General features: G+C 39.7%; 1 protein-coding gene across 3 annotated transcripts in view; it reads right to left on the bottom strand.

The window, feature by feature from the left end:
* The window catches only part of LDLRAD4 (low density lipoprotein receptor class A domain containing 4), a 246,518-nt gene that overhangs the window by 159,689 nt on the left and 65,815 nt on the right, over positions 1-21,014 (bottom strand). For all 3 annotated transcript variants that reach the window (XM_018081925.2, XM_018081916.2, XM_029959315.1), the window contains one exon: positions 14,476-14,934. In XM_018081925.2, the coding sequence (XP_017937414.1) occupies positions 14,476-14,515 (40 nt within the window). In that variant the 5' untranslated portion in view covers positions 14,516-14,934. The remainder of the gene's footprint in view (positions 1-14,475; positions 14,935-21,014) is intronic.

The raw sequence follows: 21,014 nt of genomic DNA, 5'->3' as shown, positions 1-21,014 counted from the left end.
AAGGGAAGGGAAGGGAAGGGAAGGGAAGGGAAGGGAAGGGAAGGGAAGGGAAGGGAAGGGAAGGGAAGGGAAGGGAAGGGAAGGGAAGGGTTATTGTCTCACTTCACACTAAAAAATTCAGTCATTCTTAATCAACAATGATAGCAGTGTCAGGTAAGATTACTAACTACTACATTAGAGTATCTACACAGTGGTTGGAAAATACATTTCCATAGTGGACCAGAGCAGTAATGTACCTTTCCCTTGTACTAAAGGCATATCTGGTCCCTTTTCAACATTATGAGACATGAAATACTCCTAAGTGAACTGGACATATTATTCAATTTTGTCTCTTCTGGTAGATGCATTTGGCGAAACCAAGTGTTCTTAACAACTGTTCAAGTGCTATTAAAATGGGATCTCTTGTACCATTTATACAAAGACTAACTTGTTCTTTGTTTCTAATTTTCAAAGAACAATCTTGGAAGATTCAAGCACAATAAAGGCATGCCTGCTGCAGCAAGGTCTGCAGGTATTCTACACATTACCCTCACAGTTTAAGCTGCATTTTCTAAACCTCGTAATAGTCATACGATATTGACAATATTGCATAATATTAATAAAAGAATTCACTTTGGAATGCCTTTGTAAAATGATTTCTACTTTTATATCTCAAGGATTACTGCTCCACTTAATTTAATGACTCATTATTACCACAAAGGTAAAAAGAACATGTGAGGTTAACAGCTATAGCTATTAGCTGTAATGTAACCAGCGTTATACTGCATAATTGATCTATTTTCTTCAAGAATAACATTCAGGAAAAGAGAATTACTACTGGTGCCTCTGTAAAAAAAGTACAGAAACCCTGGGGGCAAGCGCGTGGGATAATAGTGAAGACAAGAGAAAGGAAAATGGGAGCGCACCAAGAGTTTATTTATAGATATCTGGGAACTCATTGCTTGGCATCATGTAATGTCTACACAGTCTCACATTGATCTAACTTTTTGACTGTGGCTCTATATTTAAGAACATAAAAACTAAGAATGAGCACACTAGATTTGTGATACTCTTCTCAAAAATGAAAGTAGCTCTTTCCCAGTTGAAACTGTTTCAAGACTGTCAGCTTAAGGATAAGATTTCAAGAGTTTGTTCCCTGTACAAGTATTCAAAGGTTTTTCTAATCCACTGTTGGCAGAACTTCAGTGTGGTTGAAATGACAGCAACCACTGTTAAAAGAATCACGTTAACCACTGTACGCACATCTAATTTTATCTTCAGCTTTACCTTCTGCAGCCATCACAAGTCAGGCTTTGATGTCATTCTTCTGTCTCTCCAGGAACACTCTTTCCAGGTGGCAGGCTCAACCACGTATTTCTTTCAGGGTGAAATTCCACAAGACCACCTCAGTTTTAGGCATTGTCCCTAGGTCTCACTTCTCTTTCTTTCTTTCTTGCATTAACACATCCAGCATCCCATTGCCTCTTTGTTAGGTCACAGGTACTGAACAGCTGGAAAAAAGCAACTCCACTTTCTCTAGCCTTCTGTTAGCAGTACTGGCTACTCTGGTAGCAACAAAACTATACTTTGAGCTGAACCACAGTGCCACAAATGGGGGCAACTGGGGGATTTTGTTCACAACCACAATACTGACTTAAAGCAAAATGCTAACAGCCAATTTCACTTGCATGAGAATTTTATCCTCGCTGGTTGTCCATGTCTGGTTTTAATGCTGTTTTGCTTATGCAGCAGAAGATGGCCCTCAGCAAACTGAAGAATCTTGAATGCTTATTTAAAGATTTCCTGGAGATGAAGGGCTCATATGCCCGAATACTTGTGGGTTTTGGTATCTTGTTTGTTTGCCTTCCAAACAGACCACTAGTTGTAGTATGAAATTTGATCTTTCCATAAAACTTGCCTTTCTTCCTTCAGATAAAGCAAGTTACATAAAAAACAGGCCTTTTGAGGCTATTCAAAATATGTCTTAAGATACCACATTGTCTGATCCATACGTATATAAAGCAACAAACCAATAAGCCTGCCTGCATTACATTAATGAAGTCATATTTTGCATTTAAAGACCTTTGAAAAAGAAGTTAAACCAATATGGACAGCATTATGTGTATTCATCTAATTTTTTTTCCATAAATTTCAATAATCCTACTCTCTAGTTGGCAATTCAATGACAGATTTTTTTTTTAAGCCCTTAAGTAATACTCCATATCCTTCAAGCAGTCTGGTATTCCAGCACCCCCTTCTTCTCAATGCACAATTAATACTCGCAGATGAGGAGGGTTGTTTGTGTCACATATTTTATGGGCAGTTGTAATTCTTCTTCACAGAAATTCTTTCCAGCAATTCTGGCATAATGCAAGCCTGCGGTTTCCACAAGAAATCCTACTGACTTACGTTGTTCTCCTCATGGTAGCAAGTAAAAAGTACAAAGATACAACAGAGGAAACATGCGAAAATAGTGCATTAGGTCCATTAATGCTTTTGGTTATAATCTCACCCTTCATCCCAGGTTTAAATTCAGAGGCTGTAGCTTTCATTCTCAGATCTGCCAATCTCCCTAACTCACTCCCCGCCAATATTTCATCTGTGACTTAGTTGTCTATCTGTAAACCCAGGAGAGTGATACTTTTTCTTTCTGCTTCTATCTTGCCTTTTTTAGATGCTGAGGTTTTAAAAGGAGATGACCTTCACTGTTCTGGCACAGCAGGTCCTCATCTCAGTCAAAGGTTCTTTGGTGCAACACTGATCATTACAAGCAGGAGTCATATGCCTGAGAGAACATTAACTTGTTTACATAAAAAAGGAGAATAACATGGTTTTAAAACAGTGACATACTTGAGAGATTACATAAAAGTCACTACGTTAATGTTATGGCACTTTTTCCATGCACACACTAGAGAAGGCGCTGAATAAAAACATCTCCAAGAATCATACCTATTGCCTTTCTTGTTTGGGCTTATCACTATTCCTTTTATTACACAGAAACTTTCCAACAATTTATATAAAAAGCACTGGTTTGGGCACAAAAGTTATGATCGCTACAGAAAAAAAAAAGAACTGTCTTCAGTTCACAGATGTCACCTACATCCTGAGTTAAGAAGAGTGAAGCTTTTCTGAACTTATTCTTGCATTGTTGTGGCAAGTCATGTGTCTCTTCAAATTCTCTCTTTGAGTAACTGGAAGCAGATATTATCCTGTAAGTATTTCTTTTGAGATAAACAAATCAAGAATAATAAAGCTCAGAAAGGGGAAAGAATGGATACTCATGCACACATTCCAATTTTTTCGTTTAAATCAAGGACCAAGCAAGTACACAGCCAGGTTGTGAATCTGTCTTCAGCCAGTATAAATTACTGGTTTGTATAATCTGAGCCTCCAGGAAAAACAGACAATTCATGAGCAATTCATATCCAAGCCAGTCTTCCAGGCTTTTCTGAAGCCAGTACCTTGACCTGGGTCCTCCTACCATCACCTCAGCATATGTACACCTACAACACAGGCATGCAGCATTGTCGGCCATCAAATGGCATTGAACCAAGTTATTTTACCCTCTAACAACAGAGAGGAGTTTATCCTCAGAGACATGGACTGAAGATGCTGCTTAGATGCTGGCTGTAGATTAGGACTCTTTTTGGGTGTTTTCATCATAAAAAATCTTCATTGGTAACTCCTCACTCTTCAAACAAAGCTTCCTCTATTCTTGCCCTTAAATCAGAAGGGAGAGACTTTCTAGTAAAGAAAGCAAGAAAGCAGAGGACATAACAGCATAAAAAAAATTAAGAAATAAAATCAAACCCCACAATGTATGAAAGACATATTGCTCAATCTGTTCTCCATTGCTAGCAGATTGCTAATCCTGGCATGTGAGAGCGTGGAGACAAACCTGTGGTTGTGGAGAGCAGGAGTGTCCCTGCTTGCCATCCACATACTGATACATCTGCTCAAACCCCTGGGAAACTCATCTTGATGGCTTTCAAAGAAAGTTTAGGGATTCAGCAGGTCAAACTACTGGGTAAGTTTTATAGTCAAATGACAGTGGGGTGATCATAATACATTATAGTGGAAAGGATTCAAATATGATACAGAGGAATTTTTGTTTGATATCAAACTCCAAGTTTCTGGGCTCTAGATTCTTTCACAGATACTTCTGTCAAAGTCCACCTGCTCAAAGTCCTCTTCTTCAGAAATCAGCACAAACATGGCTTTGGAAAACAGGTGTCTCAGAAAGCAGCAATGTTACTACAGCTATATCAGCATTGTGACATATTCCCACAGGGAAAAGAGTGTCTTTGGGTATTTGTAAGATGTTGGAAGGGCTTGAAGGCTACACCATATTAGCAAGTAATGATCTTATTAGAAACTGAACATTTTGGTTTTTCGCTGTTGCCGAGGGCTGAGTAGTAATTAAAAAGGGTGTGAGTATCCCTCTAGAAAGGGCTTGGAGTAGAGGTTTGGCAACCCCCGGGGAGAAAACCAGGGAGAGGCACAGCGTGGGGTGCATGCCTGGGTGGATCTGTGTTGCTCCCTAACGAAGTCCTAACGAAGAAAGCCAAGCCCCAGGATGAGAGATGTACCTGATAAAGGCACCGGAACACACACATTCATAGAAAGGCTCAGAGGAAGGACTGTGTCCACCCATAAAACCAAACCAAACAGAAACAAAAAAAGGCCTAGTAAGTAAATAAATACCCACGCCTCCTGGCCTCTTCTGTTAAAAAGCAAAAGGTTGTAAATATCAGAGAAGTAAATGTAGCATTTAACTCTGTATATAGGGTATTATGTTCTCCTCAGTAACTTTTAGGTTTTTTCACCACATTTATTCTGCAATGTCAAATACTTTCACATCTCTGTTTACACAGACTGCAATCTCTGATTTTTAAAGGCATTACCACAGCATACAAGAAAGAAACGTAATATTAATCCATACTATTTATTTTATGGTAACAAAAAATTGATAGAATATCAAGTCAAATGGGCCTGCTTGACATTACAGAAAAACCAAGCAGCAAAACATTAGACCAAAGCTTCACCTCATGCTATTCACTCGAAACACCACCACCTGGAGCCAAGTGCATGGGAACATCCTGCATCATTTTCACATGAATAAAATTAGGTTTTGGCTAACATCGCTTATGTTTCCACTTGGCCACTGTACCTCCTCAGCTTCCAAAAGGGCACAGTCAAGTGCTTCAGTAGCTTTGCATTGATTTGGGTTTTAGGCTTCCTCTTTTAGTTTTTTTAAGTCTGTAACAAAATGCATTTCCAGCCTGCCTCATGCTGGTGCTCCAAGGCAAGGCAGCAGCACCACTCCTGCTGCTGGGGAACACCAGCAGCATGCAAAAGGTCTTTTCAGCAGCAAAAATAAACTCAGCCAGCCATGGGCACAGCCCAAGTGTCATATCCCACCTTTTCTCTTAAAAAAAAAAAAAAAAAAAAAAGGAAAAAAAAAGGTTTCCTAGTTAATTAGAATGAATTAACAGAAAGTATACACTGTCAAATTAACAATCAATTTTCACTGCTTTTATTTTCTGAGTTTTACTTGAGGGACTATGTATCCATTTTGTCCTTTCAAAAAGTCTGCCTTTTTATTATGATTAAATGCTGAAACATAGCATATTTACAGCTAAATTTATTGTCATATTCAGTCTGGAATTGGCCATTTGGCTGATTAAGTTGTACCACACGAAGGCACCGTGACATGTACTATTAAGAAATGAGAAATGGCAGATGGGCATTTCCAAAGAACCGTCAGCTTTGCAAATGGTAATGCTACAGCTGAATATCATCTGCTAAAAATGGTTATCAAAGGTGAGGATCCAGGCTTAACATTCTCCCTGAACATGTTGGAGCATTTTCTCCCACTCTGGGAAGAAGTTTGCCATTTCCAGCAATACACTACTTCATAAAATAAATTTAATAATAGCATTGGCCATGATGTTTCTCTCAATTTGATCCTTCTTTTGCCCTGGTGTGCCCAATCTACTGCTTTTCATTTGGCTCTGGATGGTCAGAAGAAAAGTGAAACATGCACGTGTAGCCGAGACTACACCTAGACTGAAACTTAAAGGACTTCTAAATGGAATTTAAATTAACTCAAATATTAATGAAAATTTAATTAAAAATTATAAAAATAATCTTTCCAGGTCAGATTAATAATTTTAGGATGATGCTTGATATGAATGGAGTACAGTGATGCAGTAGTCTGCAGTTCCAGGTCTGTGGAGAATCCTTTTCCAAGTCCAGTGTCCCTCAAGTTGTTTCACAGGGCACTACACCACTGTGTTTCCTCTAGAGTCTTTTTGCTTCTTTTCTGCCTTTCTCTGACTCCCCGTTCACTGAGCTCCAGGTGGCTTCTCATGGCAAGGCCACCTTCAGGAAGTGACTGCCATACAAATTCCCTTTAGCAAGTGGAAAAGGATGTAGTGCTTCACTGAAACAAGGAAATAGGGAAGAAGGTCTTGTACCCCAGTTAAATATAACTTTGAATGGAGAAGCATTTAAAATGTGAAGTCCTTTGCCTCTGTGACATGCCCCTCTATTTGCATAAGGACTGCCACAGTTCAATCTGCAAAGGCAAGTTACAGATCAAACAGTCCTCTAACCAGATGTTTGAGGAGAACTATCTGTTGTCTTGAGGCGAAAGGAAAGAAAGAAGAAAACACAATGATTCACCTACACAAAGTTTGGGATCAAAACTTAAAAGCCAACCTCCTAGGTTTGAGGGACAATCTAAACCAGAAAGCATTGTTGTTCTAGTCACTGATCTATAGGACAACAGAAGAACTCGTTTGTGACCAAAAGCTATCACTGTCACATGGCAACAGTGCTCGTGAATTGATTTTCACAGTTTCACACTCTTCTGTAATTCTATTAAAAGTGCTTAGCCCTGAAGAGGAGACTTCCAAACTGTGCTTTACCATACTTAAAACAGTACTGCTGAATGCTACTAAATTGAACATATTTAGATAGCAAACTCTTAGAGACTAAGGTTATATCTTCTTCCATGTGTTTTTGCTGAGAATACTATCTGTAGTCCAAAATTTGCACACTCTAAATAAAATATCTAAGGAATACAATGGAATGTGATCTGTTACTATCTGTGTATTGAGTAAAGGGCATTGCAAAAAGCAATCTGTCTCTCCCAAGAACTGAGAGACAGTCAGAGTTATCTGTGAGTGACATAGTAACCTTGAAAATCCATAAAATAAGAATGCAATTGTTAAGAAAATTGCAGAGATTCTAGTAAGGCCACTCCAGCTTCATGAGGCAGAAACTGGAATGGAGAGTGGGGAGGATGCTCTGCTACATATTCAAGTTGCATTTTTTAAATGAAATGTTTATCTGTACTCAAAAATCATGCAAATAATGATAGTAGCAATGTGGGAGACCTGTATTAATGTATAAATGAGTTTTCAACTGCTTTCAATATTAATTACATTATATGCTTAATAGAAGACATTTCAAACCTGTTTTACTATTTTACATTGAGCCTCAATTATAATTCTGAGGAAGAAGGCTACTTTCAGCAGCAGATATACCAGTTATATATTTGATGCTAAGTAAATTTTACACAGTTTTATTCATAATAAAGAAAACAACCTCAAGGGGTGGTTACTTTAGCTTTGTCCTATTTTTCGTTATTCTTAAAAATTACCTTTTAAATATGCTCACTGTCTAAGAGTGGCAAAAGTTTTTCTTAAAATACTTGCATACTGTAAAATGGAAGAGTAGATGCAGTATTTCTGTAACATTAAAATATTTCTATACAAGTTGCACAGACATAGAAACATATGTCACACACCCCAAAAATAAGATGTCTAAAGAAGGCCAGGCTATAAGGAATGCAATAGCGTAATGCTCCAGCAAAAAGAGAGTTAATACTTTAAACACCCACGTCTCTTAATCTATCCTTTATCAATTATTCGAAGAGCTCAACAGAATCTACTTTAACACTGAGATGATAGAGTAGTACAGGTGGGTTACTAACTTTAAAAATGTACATTTATTATCCAGGGAACCAGCAATAACAGAATCACAGAAAAGAAAGACTGGAAGTGCTCTCATGAAGTCCATTCCCCTGCCCCGGGGCAAAATCAACTATACATAAACTACTCCTGACAGATATTTGTCTAACTTGTTCTTAAAAACCTTCAGTGACGGAGACTTTGCAACCTCCCTAGGCAATCGGCTGCAGTCCTTAACTATCCTTACCATTAGAAAGATTTTCCTAATGTCTAACCTCAATCTCTCCACTACAGTAAGCTTAACTGTTACTTCATGCTCTATCCCCAGCAGAACTGGAAAACAGTTTCTATTACTTTCCTCTTTACATGAAATTTCCATATATTTTTAAATGGTTATCACATCTTCCTTTGCTCTTCCATTCTCTAAATGAATAATAGCCAACTAGGTCATATGCAATCTGCTGGAGCAATTTATCTAGTCTCCCATGTAATCCCTTCAGGGAGCCTCCCTATTCTGGCACTACCACCCCCATGGCAGAGACATCTCCACCCAAAATGCCAGCAGTTAAGCAAAATAAGATGCAGAAAGAGAAGCCAAACTGAATGGCAGGCTCTTAGATTGCCTTCCTGCAAAGAAAGGTTCCACACAAACCACCAGAAGAGATACGGAGTCCAGAAAGGTATTCCCCCGAGAGAAGGGTAGATGAGGAGAGGAAGGGTTGAGCCTAGAAAAGAGGGGAAGAGGCTTTTACACAACATGGAATCAGGTTGCAGTGAGTTGGTCTGGAAGTGGGAGAGGTCTGAAAACAAAATAAGGTGAAGGAAAGAAGTGACAAGCAAGAAGATTACCAGAAGGGTAGGGAATCTGGAACAGAAGTGAAACCAGATGTCCAAACAGGGAGGAATAGAGGAGCCTCATAACAGAGAGAGGGGGTGTGGGCACTGATGGGAAAAGCGGTGAAGAGAGGCTGGGACACCATGAAATACAGGACAAGAAATGCAACAGAAGTCCTGAGTGCTGGGGGATACAGCACAGAGGTGGAGGACTGGAGAAACTCCACCAAGCAGTATTTCTATGAGCATGAGGATCTCCAAACAGATGAGTTCTGTTTCTCTGCTAAAGCAGGGCCTGGGAGAGTATCAGCCAAGCTGAGGAGTTGCTCCTTGGGAGTAACTTGGTCTCTCTGGATACAACCCAAGGTCAAGCTTTGGTGACACTGACCTTGAGACATTATGGAAAGATCTGAGGGTGCCATCCCTTCCACAGGGAAAGGTATGAGGGAGAAGATATGCAGCTATGGCAGAACAGGATCAGAAGATGACAGGAAAAGTCAGTGCTAGACTGAAGGGCAGGGGCCCACTGCACAGAGCAACCTCGTACTATTTATTCTGCTTTCCACAGTACCACAGTTAATAATCCCTCTAGCAGTGCTGAGGGTCACAAGGCAGGAATGCCTTCAGTCAGCCCAGGTCTGACAGAGCTTGTGCTGAGACGGAGTTAATAAAATCTTGATGAGCCTAAACTGACCTCACAAGGTCAGGAGGCTTCATACATCAATTCCTAATCCGTCACATAGTGTTCTCCTCATCCTTTGATAATCCTGTATGTCCCTGTGCCACGCAGTCCCCAGTGATGGAGAGCTGATTTCAGAATCACATTGTTATCTTAAACCAGCACTCAAAACACTACTGAAGATAAGTGGCTGATTTACAAACAGACCGTGGTTGTCCAGAATCCCCACCACTGCTATGGCACTGAGAGTGGCCAAGGTAGAAGGTGTAGAACTTCATGGGAATTGAAGAGTGCAAGCAAGGAGGTCCTTCTGACCGTCACTCCAAAGCACTGCTGTATCACAGTCGCATCTTGTCATGTAGCTCAGTGCATCAGACACATGTCCTGACACAAATCTGCAGTGCTTCTGGAAAGCTAGGAAAAACACCTGCAGAAAGTTTGAGAGTTACTGCTCTAGTAATTTTCTTCAATTCTCAAGGCTCATGTCTTCCAGACCTCTGGCCATTCATTCTGCTCTTCTCTGGATGCTTCCGACGGGCCCCAAGAGTGCTGTTCAGAACAGAAATAGTACACCAGCCACACAAATGGCAAGCAGAGTGGAAAATTGTTTTGCATACAGACTCCTGTCCATATATTCTAGCATAACATTCATGGCATAGTATTGTTGATTCATAGCCACTTTCAGAACTCTTGCAACTGCCCATCTGTTTTCTGCAGACCTGGTGTCTCACCAGTTACTCTACATTTTGATTTGCACAGTTGATTATTCCTGCCCAGCCACAACTCAGAACTTGTCCTTGATGAACTGCATCATATTTATTTTAGATAAGTTCTTCAATATATTACATTATTTTGAAGTCTAATCCTGTGTTCAGAGGGCTTACATCCTCTCCCTGGTTGGTGTCATCTGGAAATTTTGCTTGCAGATTCTATCATCTATCATTAATTAAAATATTGAATATTTTCAGGCAATCTAGGGAAGAATCCCACTTGACAGATCCTTCTAGTTTGACTATGAATCACTAGTAATTATTCTGAGAACAGCTTTCCAGCCAACTGTGTACCCACCTTGTAGCCCATATTGCTACCTTGCTTATGAAAGTGCGAAAAGACTTTCAAAAATACAGATATACTATTTTCTACTTACAGGAAAATTAGGCTCCACTGACAAGGTACCTTCTGGGAAAAAAAAAACAAACAAGCAAATTCATTTCTCATATTATTATCTACAGGCTATTTATTAAAAAAAAAAATCTGTTGACTATTTGATTCAAACCTTTTTCCCCAAAATTTCAGATAAGCTAGCTACTCCAAAGAGAACAGCAAAGGACCCAGAAATGTTCACATGTAGGTGCAGTGTGTGCCCTTTCACAGATTTTCGAACCTAAACTGTCCTCCAAATAATCTCCAGTGCAGCTACTAATTGCTCAGACATTGCTTCAGCTATTTCACCCTACACTGCAGAGATAATTTAATAAGCTCCAGCTTGTTCTAAAATACTTACTATCCTATCTCATTAGTTTATAACCTATTCTTTTCCTGCTATAGTTGGAATTCTTACCTTTTTCAAGGTGGCAGTTATTTTCTTGCCACTTGATTACAGGTCACTCTTTTTGGCAAAGAATGATGCAAAACATTACATGAACTCGCGGTCTTCTCTGCACCATGAGATCATGAGTTTTGTCATTCCCCCTCAGCTAGTAAGTCCAGAAACTCAGACTTCCTCTTATTACTACTTAAAATGTAGTACGTTTCTTTGTTACCATGCCCTTTATTAGCTGTACTTTGTTCTGTGAGGTGGCCTACATGATTTGGCCCTTGCATTTTTCTAATCTTCTTTTACACTCATCTCTAGTAGCATGTCTAATTTTCACTTTCTATATGAGTCCTCAATTTTCAGATCATACAATTTTGTCTCCTCTTACACTTTTTTACTGGGATACCTTTTATTTGTGCTTTTAATATTCTTTATTATGACTGGAAAAGAAAAAGTTAATTCCTTTAAAAATTGCCGGAATTTCCTAGGTTTGTTTCCCAAAAAACTTCACCTATTAGTTCTATGAGCTGAATGCAATCTATTTCCTTGCATACTATTCCTTTTATTCTCAAGTTCTCCCTTTTACCCTTCTGAAGAATGATAAGCTTGCCCTTTCATGACTGCTATCACTCAAATTGCCTTTTACCATCACAGGCTCAGCCATCTCTTTCCTAATCAAGCCCAGGAGCACTTCCCTTCCATTGCTTTTTCTACACTGGGTAATCCTGAACCTATTATACTTGCATGGTCTCCTGAATTTAGTATTTAGCCAGTAAAGTGAAAAGGTTCTAACCAAACGCTATCGTTCGGTAATACATGATAAAACGACTGGATGAGCCCATCTCTTGGGACAAGAGCCATCTGCAAAAAAGGGCAGCTTTGGCATCTGTGCCAGTAAAATGAGCACATAGACAGGATCAAAATATCTCCTAGCCATAACTGTAAGCCTTTCCAGGTCACAGCAATTAGCAAAGTGGAAAGGAGATTTATTAAATACTCCTAAGGTGGCTACACAGAGGTACTGTCGTCCCAGGCTTCTTTTGCCAGCACTCTGGTCAGCTGTAAATTGAAATGATTACTCTGATTGTTGAAATAGCTGCTATCACTTAGCATGGCTAGATTCAGTGTTGACACCGCACAAGTTTCAGATATCAAAGCTTTTCTGTATAAATCAGCTCCCTTCAACATGTGGTCATGCCCCCTCTGCCGCTAGCAGCTATTATTCTCTCCTACAGCTGCATTCCAATAAAACAAAAGGAGCACTATAGCAAGGATCAGAGAAGCAACCATATGCACCTGCCACTGCATTTTTATCGCAACTCTAAAGTTAGCATAACGCTGTCCAATGAATTTCTCTAAGAAATACATACCTACCCACTGTTTATTGCTGAATACATCATATAAATCTAACCAGGAACAAGAAAGATCTCCAAAAAGCAAATATGGATATCAGTTTGATACAAGTTGGAACTTTTCTCCTCATATAAAGAAACTGTATTTCGACCTGTTTCCTTTACAAGTCTCCCGAATGTATGGTGCTATTTAATGTTTAAGAATTCTTTAGTATAGCTGCCAAGATTTCAATTTGTATATTAACATCTTTACCAGAGGGCAATTGCAAAGGAATAACAAGAATTCCTTATGGGAGACCAAGCAACCTTCATGCTACTAAGTCTCCAGAATAGGTCTGAATCTGCTGGATTGTCACCACAATCTGACTATTCAGGGACCCTAGTTTCATCTCCATGAACTTTACGCAGCACTATTTTCCAGGTCTTTTCCATCCACCAGCAGTCATGAGGTTACAAATCTTTCTGACACCTTGCTGCCCAAGCACCCTAGTCACAATGCCAACAACTCCTAACTTCTGGGAGCTAAGGGATAGCAAACATTGTGTCAGAAGAGCGCAAAGCTGGAGAGAAAATAATCTGATATTGCAAGGGTGCTAGAAATAATAGGGTTTTCAGCAAAGCAGACAGCCAGGGTAAGGAAGAGAACAGATATCCACACAGTAGGAATTTCGGTACAGAGCAAAGGAGTGACAAAAACTCTTAGGAATGAGCTGAGGGCTGGCAGAGAGCAGCAAGGACAAACAGAACCAGAATGGCAGTGGGCAGCTTGAGGAGTGTGCTGCTAGCTAGACAGAGGCAGGAGGGCCCTGAAGTGGTCCCAGACTTCACATGTCCCATCAGCACTGGAGCACATGTGGAGAAAAGCTTCCTGCTTCCTCTCCTTCAGGACACATCTCACTGACACACACGGAAACCATGCTGTAAATCAAAGCAATGCAAAGCAACAGAGACAGTTCAGAACTGCACTACTGCTCCAAACCAATGTACTGGTGTGCACAGCTGGACAGAGTCGCACCCACTGCAGCCAGAAGGATGAGACCAGCCTCTGAGGGAGGATCTGCTTTGCGAGATAACAAAGTAGGAGCCTGCCCACATGGAAATAAAGAGTTTTGGGGGTCCTTCCTCGGGAGAGCTCCTAGAACAGCAAGCAGCCCAAGACAGAAAATGATCTTCCCATACATACAACCCAGAATCCAAAAAACTTCTTCTAAAGGTAAAAATTTTAAATTAGAAAAAAAAAATGTCTTGCACATCACTAATTTTCACTGTGGTACTAATCCATTATCTAGACCTACTAAAACAAGTTGGCCCAGTTGATTTTCTATGCATTTCTCCCAGCATCTCAGCTGGCCAGCAGACGTGGAAGTAAAGCAGCAGAATCTTCTGATCCTCTTCTCCTTCTCCCACATCTCAAATCAGAAACCATCTCAAACTGTCAAAGCACTGAATGAACTCCAGCAGACTTTACACTAGAGGGAGCTTTCCTCAGAAGGACGCATCACCTTGGCATCCTCTTTCTCATTACATTATTTTCAATACATCTACAGGGAAATACACCAGATTCAGTTGAAATAGCTATCATTTAAACCCTCCAGTTTTGCCAGTTCAAGCATTGCAGCAGGTCAATGGTGTGGGGCAGGAGGGAGTACAAGGAGAGGGTACCTGGCAAGTTCTGCCCAGAGATGTGTTCTGGCTGACAAGATAAAGCTCAGCACTGACATGTTACTGAGAAGCCTCCGGATAGGAATCATGTCCATCCTGCAGCCCCACCAAACTCCCGTGTTGAGCTCAAGAGCAACTTTATAGATTACATTTTATATTGACTCAAGAGACCACTCAGAGTTAAGCTGTTAATGAGTACTTTAATGAGGAAAGCTGAGTTAAACCTTCCCTAAGGCTTGTGGCCATCCATTTCAGAAGGCTGAAACCTAGATAACTGTGTTCCTCACCGCTAATACAAATGTTGAACTGGTCTTCAAGTGAATTGTTTTAAAATATTATTTAAACTGAAAGTACTACAAGATGTTAGCAACAGTCGGGACTTATTCAATTTACTTTCTAAACTCCAGTATACTGTCCCAAAACTGTAAGCTGAACTAGAACAGAAATCCTTACCTGTGAAAGCATTTGTGGCCTGAAAACCAGCTTCCTGCATACTGCTCTCCCAGCGAAGCTTGAGATTCCCGTCTCAACCTGTCCTTACTGGAGACAACTGCTGAGCTTGTTGCTGTCAAGTCACTTCCATCTTAGCTCGTCAGAGTCCATTTCTCTTTCCATTTCCATGTTTGGCACCATCCAGTTACCACCTGATCCCAGGTCTTTCGATCTGTACACAGAAGGGATCTGCACTGAAACTAAATAGGAAGCGTTGGACAGTTCCATCAACCAGCCAGCCAGAGGATCTGTGCCATGATGAATGTGAAAATGAAGCAAATCGCCTCTCAAGACTTTCTTTCTCTTTTACAATTAAGTTCTAATCCTGTGTTCATCCAGCAACATTTTTTCAGGTCTCGGCCAATGGTGATGTTCAATTGTCTCTCCTCTCTTGTGCTCCTCTCCCCTCAGGCACACTCACTGAGAAATTAAAAAAAGAAGAGATTATGTTTCCTGATGACCTGTAGCAACACTAAAATTAACAGACTCCAGGGAACAAAAACCCAAAATACATTATCAGGGATTGATTGTACACATTAAAGGAGATCTTCAGAAGGCAAATCTTGCGATTTTGCTGAGATGCAAAGTGTGACCACACAGCTCTTTGAAGTGCAAAGAGGAACAGTGCTGAGGGTGTCATATGCATCTCTGAGAACATGATATGATTTACATTTCAAAAGCCATATTTAGCAGAGATGGGGGCAGCAATACAATAACAAAATTGCAGTTAAAAGGGAAAAGGAAAAATACTAAAGGCTCTCAAGTCTAGTCTATTCAAAATCTCAGTGAAATTATTAGCATTTCATGGAGCTGCTTCCCTCCTTTTCTGGAGCAGGAAAAAAGAATGTTGTGTGCCAACACTATATATGCCGTTCTTACAGTCTTCTGTGGTTAAAAACCTTTGTATGTCTTGCTGTGGATTATCAAACTTTTTATGTCTTGCTGGTGCTTTTCTATTTAAAATCTCAGTTGTAAAACAGATGACGCAATTCAGATGCCTTCAGACATTTGGTAAGGCTAAAAACACCCACAGGCTACACAACAGAAAGGTGGTTACATTTTTCTTGATACTGTTGCTTCTGCACAGCATGGATACCTGCAGCTCACTGGAACCTACGGTTGTTCCACAACCAGTTTTTAAAAACCAGGATACAATTAGTCTCATGGGGTGAAGGCAAACAGCAGATAGGCACATGTTTAGGGAGAAAATTATTGTAGAAAACAAATAAGAAAGAAAAGAGGACTTGGAGGAGAACCCGCTCACTCCCCAGACATCCTGTTCCCTCACATAATGATGCCTGGCTCGCTATCTCCCAACTCAGTGGCACAGTCAGGTTGAAACTACATCTGTGATGATCTTATGACCTACTAATGGATTTTAGATATAAGTCCAGCCAGGGTTTCCAGTGCTAGATTGGACTCAAGGTCCCCCAGCTGGAACAGCCCACATCAGAGTATGCCAGTGTCACTGCCAGTCCCAGCACCCGCTGCTTCAGAGAACAGTGCAAGACCCAGCTCAGCAGGCAGGTGTGAATAACCCACCACTTGCTACCCCCAGCCACTTCACCCTTTACCCTGACCTGCAAGATCTAGAGACTAGCTTATACCTGAAGCTAAGTCTGAATATCCCAGATGGTCCATAACTACATGGAGGATTCGCATGCTCCTTGGGGTACAGTCAGCCGGCCCTCAAGGGCTTCATTAGGAATCTGCCTTTGGGGGAAAAAAGGATCTCTTCTCAAGTGTGCCACTGAAGCCAAGTGAGCCTGACACCTGATGAATGTCATTTCCCTCGGAACACCGTGAATGAAAGCTAGCTGCTATCAAAGATGAATCTTAATGATGTTGCTGCCTTTTTTTCCCCTCAAATTTTGTTATGCCAGTATTACTGAAGAACACACGTTTTTGTCTCAAAACACAGCACAGGAATGACTGATTAGTTACTTGTATTCAAATCTAGCAATTTGCATTCAAATCAAATGAGGTTACAGAACAGATTTAAGATGTTTTCCCAATTTCTTACCCAAACATCTCAACCTAATAGAGAAGAAAGTGGAAATTAAGAAGGAGAAAGAAAAAAAAAGCCTTTACATGTAGTATCTTCTATCAAAAAAAACCTGCAAAAAATTTTAGAATAGTGCTTAAAATGCCATTATTCCTGAATGTTATGTAGGTCCTTGAGATGCTTTTTCAACCCTTTGAAGTGCTCTATGCAACTAATAACCATTTCATATGAGGTTATTTTATTCTAAAATACATACAATTGACCAAGTATAATATACATACACAGCAGCACATATTTCTTTTGAGTCTTAACATTGTGCTAACTGTTCTGTAATGACTACAGATGGATGCTGCACCCATTTCCCAAGTTTTTCTCTAGAGGTCCGAGTTTCTTCTATATTTATAAGAGCAGGTCCATATTTGCATTCACATTTCCAGTCTTGTAACTTCTGATTTTGGTTTACAAATCCACAATTTTGATGCCTTCTATTTTCAACATTATCATCTCCCCATCTTAGAGATGCTCACAAGATGTGCACTAACACCTTAGCATCCAGGGAAATTCTCCTATTGTTACACCTCTGCAGCAGATATAATAAATCCTGATGCTTAGAAGAGTAAAATATTTCCTGTAAATTAACATTTTATTAAAAGAATAATTATTTTCCACATCTTCAGCTGTTGGGCTGAACTAGTTAAGAACCCAATAGTGCTAAAGAAACTCTGTGACACTTATTTCAGTAACCACTGCTTCTTCAGACAGAAAGATGTAATTTTAATAACATTACAGGACACTGAAACACTTACAGAGTTCATTCAGACCTGAACATTTAAAAGATAGTGCACTGCATCAGGATTAAGTCCTCCCTTAAGGACTCAAGTGAAATTAGATACTGATATCTCTTGATTGCCCTAAGTGATCATTTTCTATCACTGCAAAAGCACTCTTCTCCTCTGGTAGATAATGAACTCAGAGGTGGCTGGCAGGATGTAAGGAACTGGAGCTTGTTGGGCCTCATCACAACTCAAAACCAAGTTCAGTACTTATAAAAAAATTCATATTTACAGCCATGTAGGCTATTTAATGATAATTTTCATTAGGCAGACTTTAATCAGTCCTATTTGCACAACAATTTCAAGTTTCTCAGATTACAAATGCATTCAGACGACAAAGCAGCCCAGCCCATACCACAGCAAATCAGGAAAACAGCAAATTCAGCATGTAGAGCTATGACCTTTCTATTGTACTTCACGTTATGCAGAAATTTTCCATTAAAGCTGAGCTTATGTTTAAAGGGAGGAAGTTTGTGTTTGTTTCCTAACAGACTGGCATGTTTGTATGCATGGAATGGGTCAGGACCTCTGCTGACACATTTCAGTGTGGCTCAGCCAGCTCCAGTGAAGTTATGTGTTTATCCTTTTATACTAGCATGGTGCAAAAATGCTAAACCAACTTGCTTAAAGGGTCGAAAAGTGAAAATGTGTATCTGAAAAAGAGAGCAGAAAATAAACAGTACTGGCAGAACTATAATAAGGTGTGATCTTTGATATCACTTTTATTTTTCACAACCTGCAGAGACCCCAGTGAGAACCCATCCCATTATACTGATTAGATGGCAAGACAAAATGAGGACTAGAAAGACCAGAGATTTTCACTTGGCTCCATCTGTTGCCTCCTTTCCAATTGCAACAGGAACTCTGCTTCCACTTCTGCATTTATTCATCCACTGCAGTGTTATGTGAGTCTCAGAAGCAAACCAAAGCAAGCCATTGTGTTGTATCAATATGTAGTTGTGCTATAAAGATTTTCAGCTATTATGCACTTACATGATGGAATACCTAGAGAAAAATCAAATCCATTTGTTTTCATCCTCTCCACTTTTCTCAGATTTGGTCCTGGGAAAGACACCAGCATCTGAACCTCACATAAATTGCAAACAGCAAATATTTTGACTATTTAACACGTTATGTGACCATACTCTCATGGTATATTTAGCTAGTAAACCTGTTATTTCTCTTTTCTAAACATATGAAGATGCAGCATTAATAAAGGGTCACTGTAAAAAAGAATCTGAGAGAGCAAAGTAAGCAAAGAGTACAATTAAATCCTGCGTTAATATCTGCATTTTATGAAGTATTGTGCAATCATCAGCCAGGACCAAGCCTGGAGGAACTTGTACTGAAAGAAGAAGTGAAATACTGCTTTTTCCAATACTGATATTTCTGTAATGCCTTGAAAAACTCAAAAGCACTGGCTGACATGCAAATGCTACAAACTGGGGGTTTTTTCCATTTCCTTTCTCTATATACAATCTGTTTCTCTGGCCACATGCTTTTGGTTCTCACACAGGCATTAAGAACTCATCGGATGTGCTGCCAGAGGGGCTACAGCCACGGGCAGCATTTCCTGTGATAGCCCTTGGCATCCTTTAGGATGCTAAAGTACAGCATTTCACTAAGGTGTATAACACATTTCCTAACAGGACTATCTGTAGAGTAAGCCCACATATCAACATTTTTGAGAAAGTTACTGAACAGCTTGTGAGTAGTGGTTTAATTTCATTTAATCAAGGGAGGACTTGTGCTTGAATTTCTGGCTTTCAGGTGAAAGAAGTGTAAAAGGGGAGAGAGCTTGAGCTACCCTGCCCTGCTCTCACTGTGGTCGCTGCAGAAGGCAGGTGCCAACAAGGGCAGACCCCAGTGGGAGGTCGGATGCTGCACCCACCCTCTCCGTGGATGAAAGGAGGACAGAAGCAAGGCGGGCTGAGCTGGCAGCATGACTCCAGCTCAACGGGAGATTTAAGCATGTCTCCAAATTCAAGGAAATAAGTCATCTCATTGAAGCCCAGACAAGTACTGAACTATTCACATGCTTAAACACTTAGCTGAAGTAATGTCTATACTTCCTATACGTTAAGGCAGCATCGACTTGAATATATCTTTAAGGTATCTTTTCTGGCTGGAAAAACACTTGCAATATTTTGTTGTTACAAAACTGGGTTTTTAAAAATACATTTTAAAGTTTGCTAAAGCAATTTAAAATGTAGCACTTGTGCACACATATAGCTCACCTCTCCAACTCCTTTTGTACTTACCAAGTTTTCGAGGCCTTGGTTTTGCTTCTCATAGAGATTTTAAACTAGATATATTAATATCTACCAATCATACCTAATCTTTTTCAGTGGTAAGGCCTGCATTTTACTATGTGATCCTTATTTATTTTATTTATTCTATAATTTGTCTTTCTTCCAAGATAGCATTGCATTAGTGCTAAGTGAATCCTGGTTCTTGAGAAATCCATAACTCAAAGACCACTTAAAAAACTCAAGGTGACTTCCACAGGAGACCATACACAAATCAAACAGAAAACCAGATGTTCAAAATATGTTTATCTAATTGCATCTTTTTCACACACACATACTCACATATAATTTGTTTTTACTTTCTACCTTCAATGTTTGTACAGGTCAATTGTGACTTTTCAAACAGCTGCTGTATTTCACTTTTTTGGTGTATCTCAGTGACATACAAAATGAGTTTGTATGTTAAGTTATATGTATTTATATTCCTAGAGATATTTTCAGATACTCTTAAGCTTGTTTAGGAATAGCGTCCAAGCTTCTTTTTACTTCATTTTTGTTACAGCACTCCCCAAATTGGGGCAAACAGAGGACAACCAAAGTGAGGCGTAGTCTTTCTGCATTAGCTGAAGCAGGAAACTGGTCTTGAAAAGAGGGTATACGGCCAAACCCCAGCAGCGTTTTTTCTAGCCTGTTAAGAAAATGTTCTATAAAGCAAAATATATCCCCAATGCCAGCACCCACTGCAAAAGACACTACAGACAAGGTCCAGTTTAAAAGAAAGATGATGAATGTTTTGGTACAGACACTTCTTCTCCTCCTCTTCCTCCCGTTTATTTCTTTTTGGAATGAAGCAACAAACTGAATTGATGAAAAAAAAAAATTGGTCTGTTTAGTAGTTCCATGACAAAGTGAATAGCCTCTAGTAATCAGATAGCAAGGTATATTTCACATGAAAAAAATCCTATAAATAACTGATAACACAAAGGAGAATGACACATTTCCTTCCATTAATCTTGTTAAGTGAAATAATTAATTTGGGTCCTCTATTTTCTATCCCGGCAAACAAACTAAAGAGCCATGCATTTTACTATGGCTGTGCTGGCAGAATGCAGTAAAATCCCAGTGGAAAACTTAGTACTAAGATCTTTGTGACAAGCTACTGGATTTGGATGAGATAATTATTGGGAGAAGTTGTACAAGTTGTGTTTCACAGTGCAAATAAGAAGATTGCATTGTTTATTTTTGGACCTTAATAAAACTATAATTACCAGAAGCTGTCAAGAGAAATCATTAATCATGTTGCTCTATGAACCTGACCAGTCAAAGAAAAACCTGAGCTCTGAATTTTATTTGCCAAAATAACACCAAGGTAGTAAGAGCAGAATCCAGTCTCAGTATTTTTGCAGAGGAACA

The sequence above is a fragment of the Manacus vitellinus genome, unplaced genomic scaffold (genome assembly GCF_001715985.3).
Source record: "Manacus vitellinus isolate BGI_N305 unplaced genomic scaffold, ASM171598v3 scaffold_1_pilon, whole genome shotgun sequence".
In the NCBI taxonomy this organism is placed as follows: Eukaryota; Metazoa; Chordata; class Aves; order Passeriformes; family Pipridae; genus Manacus; species Manacus vitellinus.
Note: the sequence above shows the minus strand (reverse complement) of the source record. Positions and strands in the feature narration are given on the sequence as shown.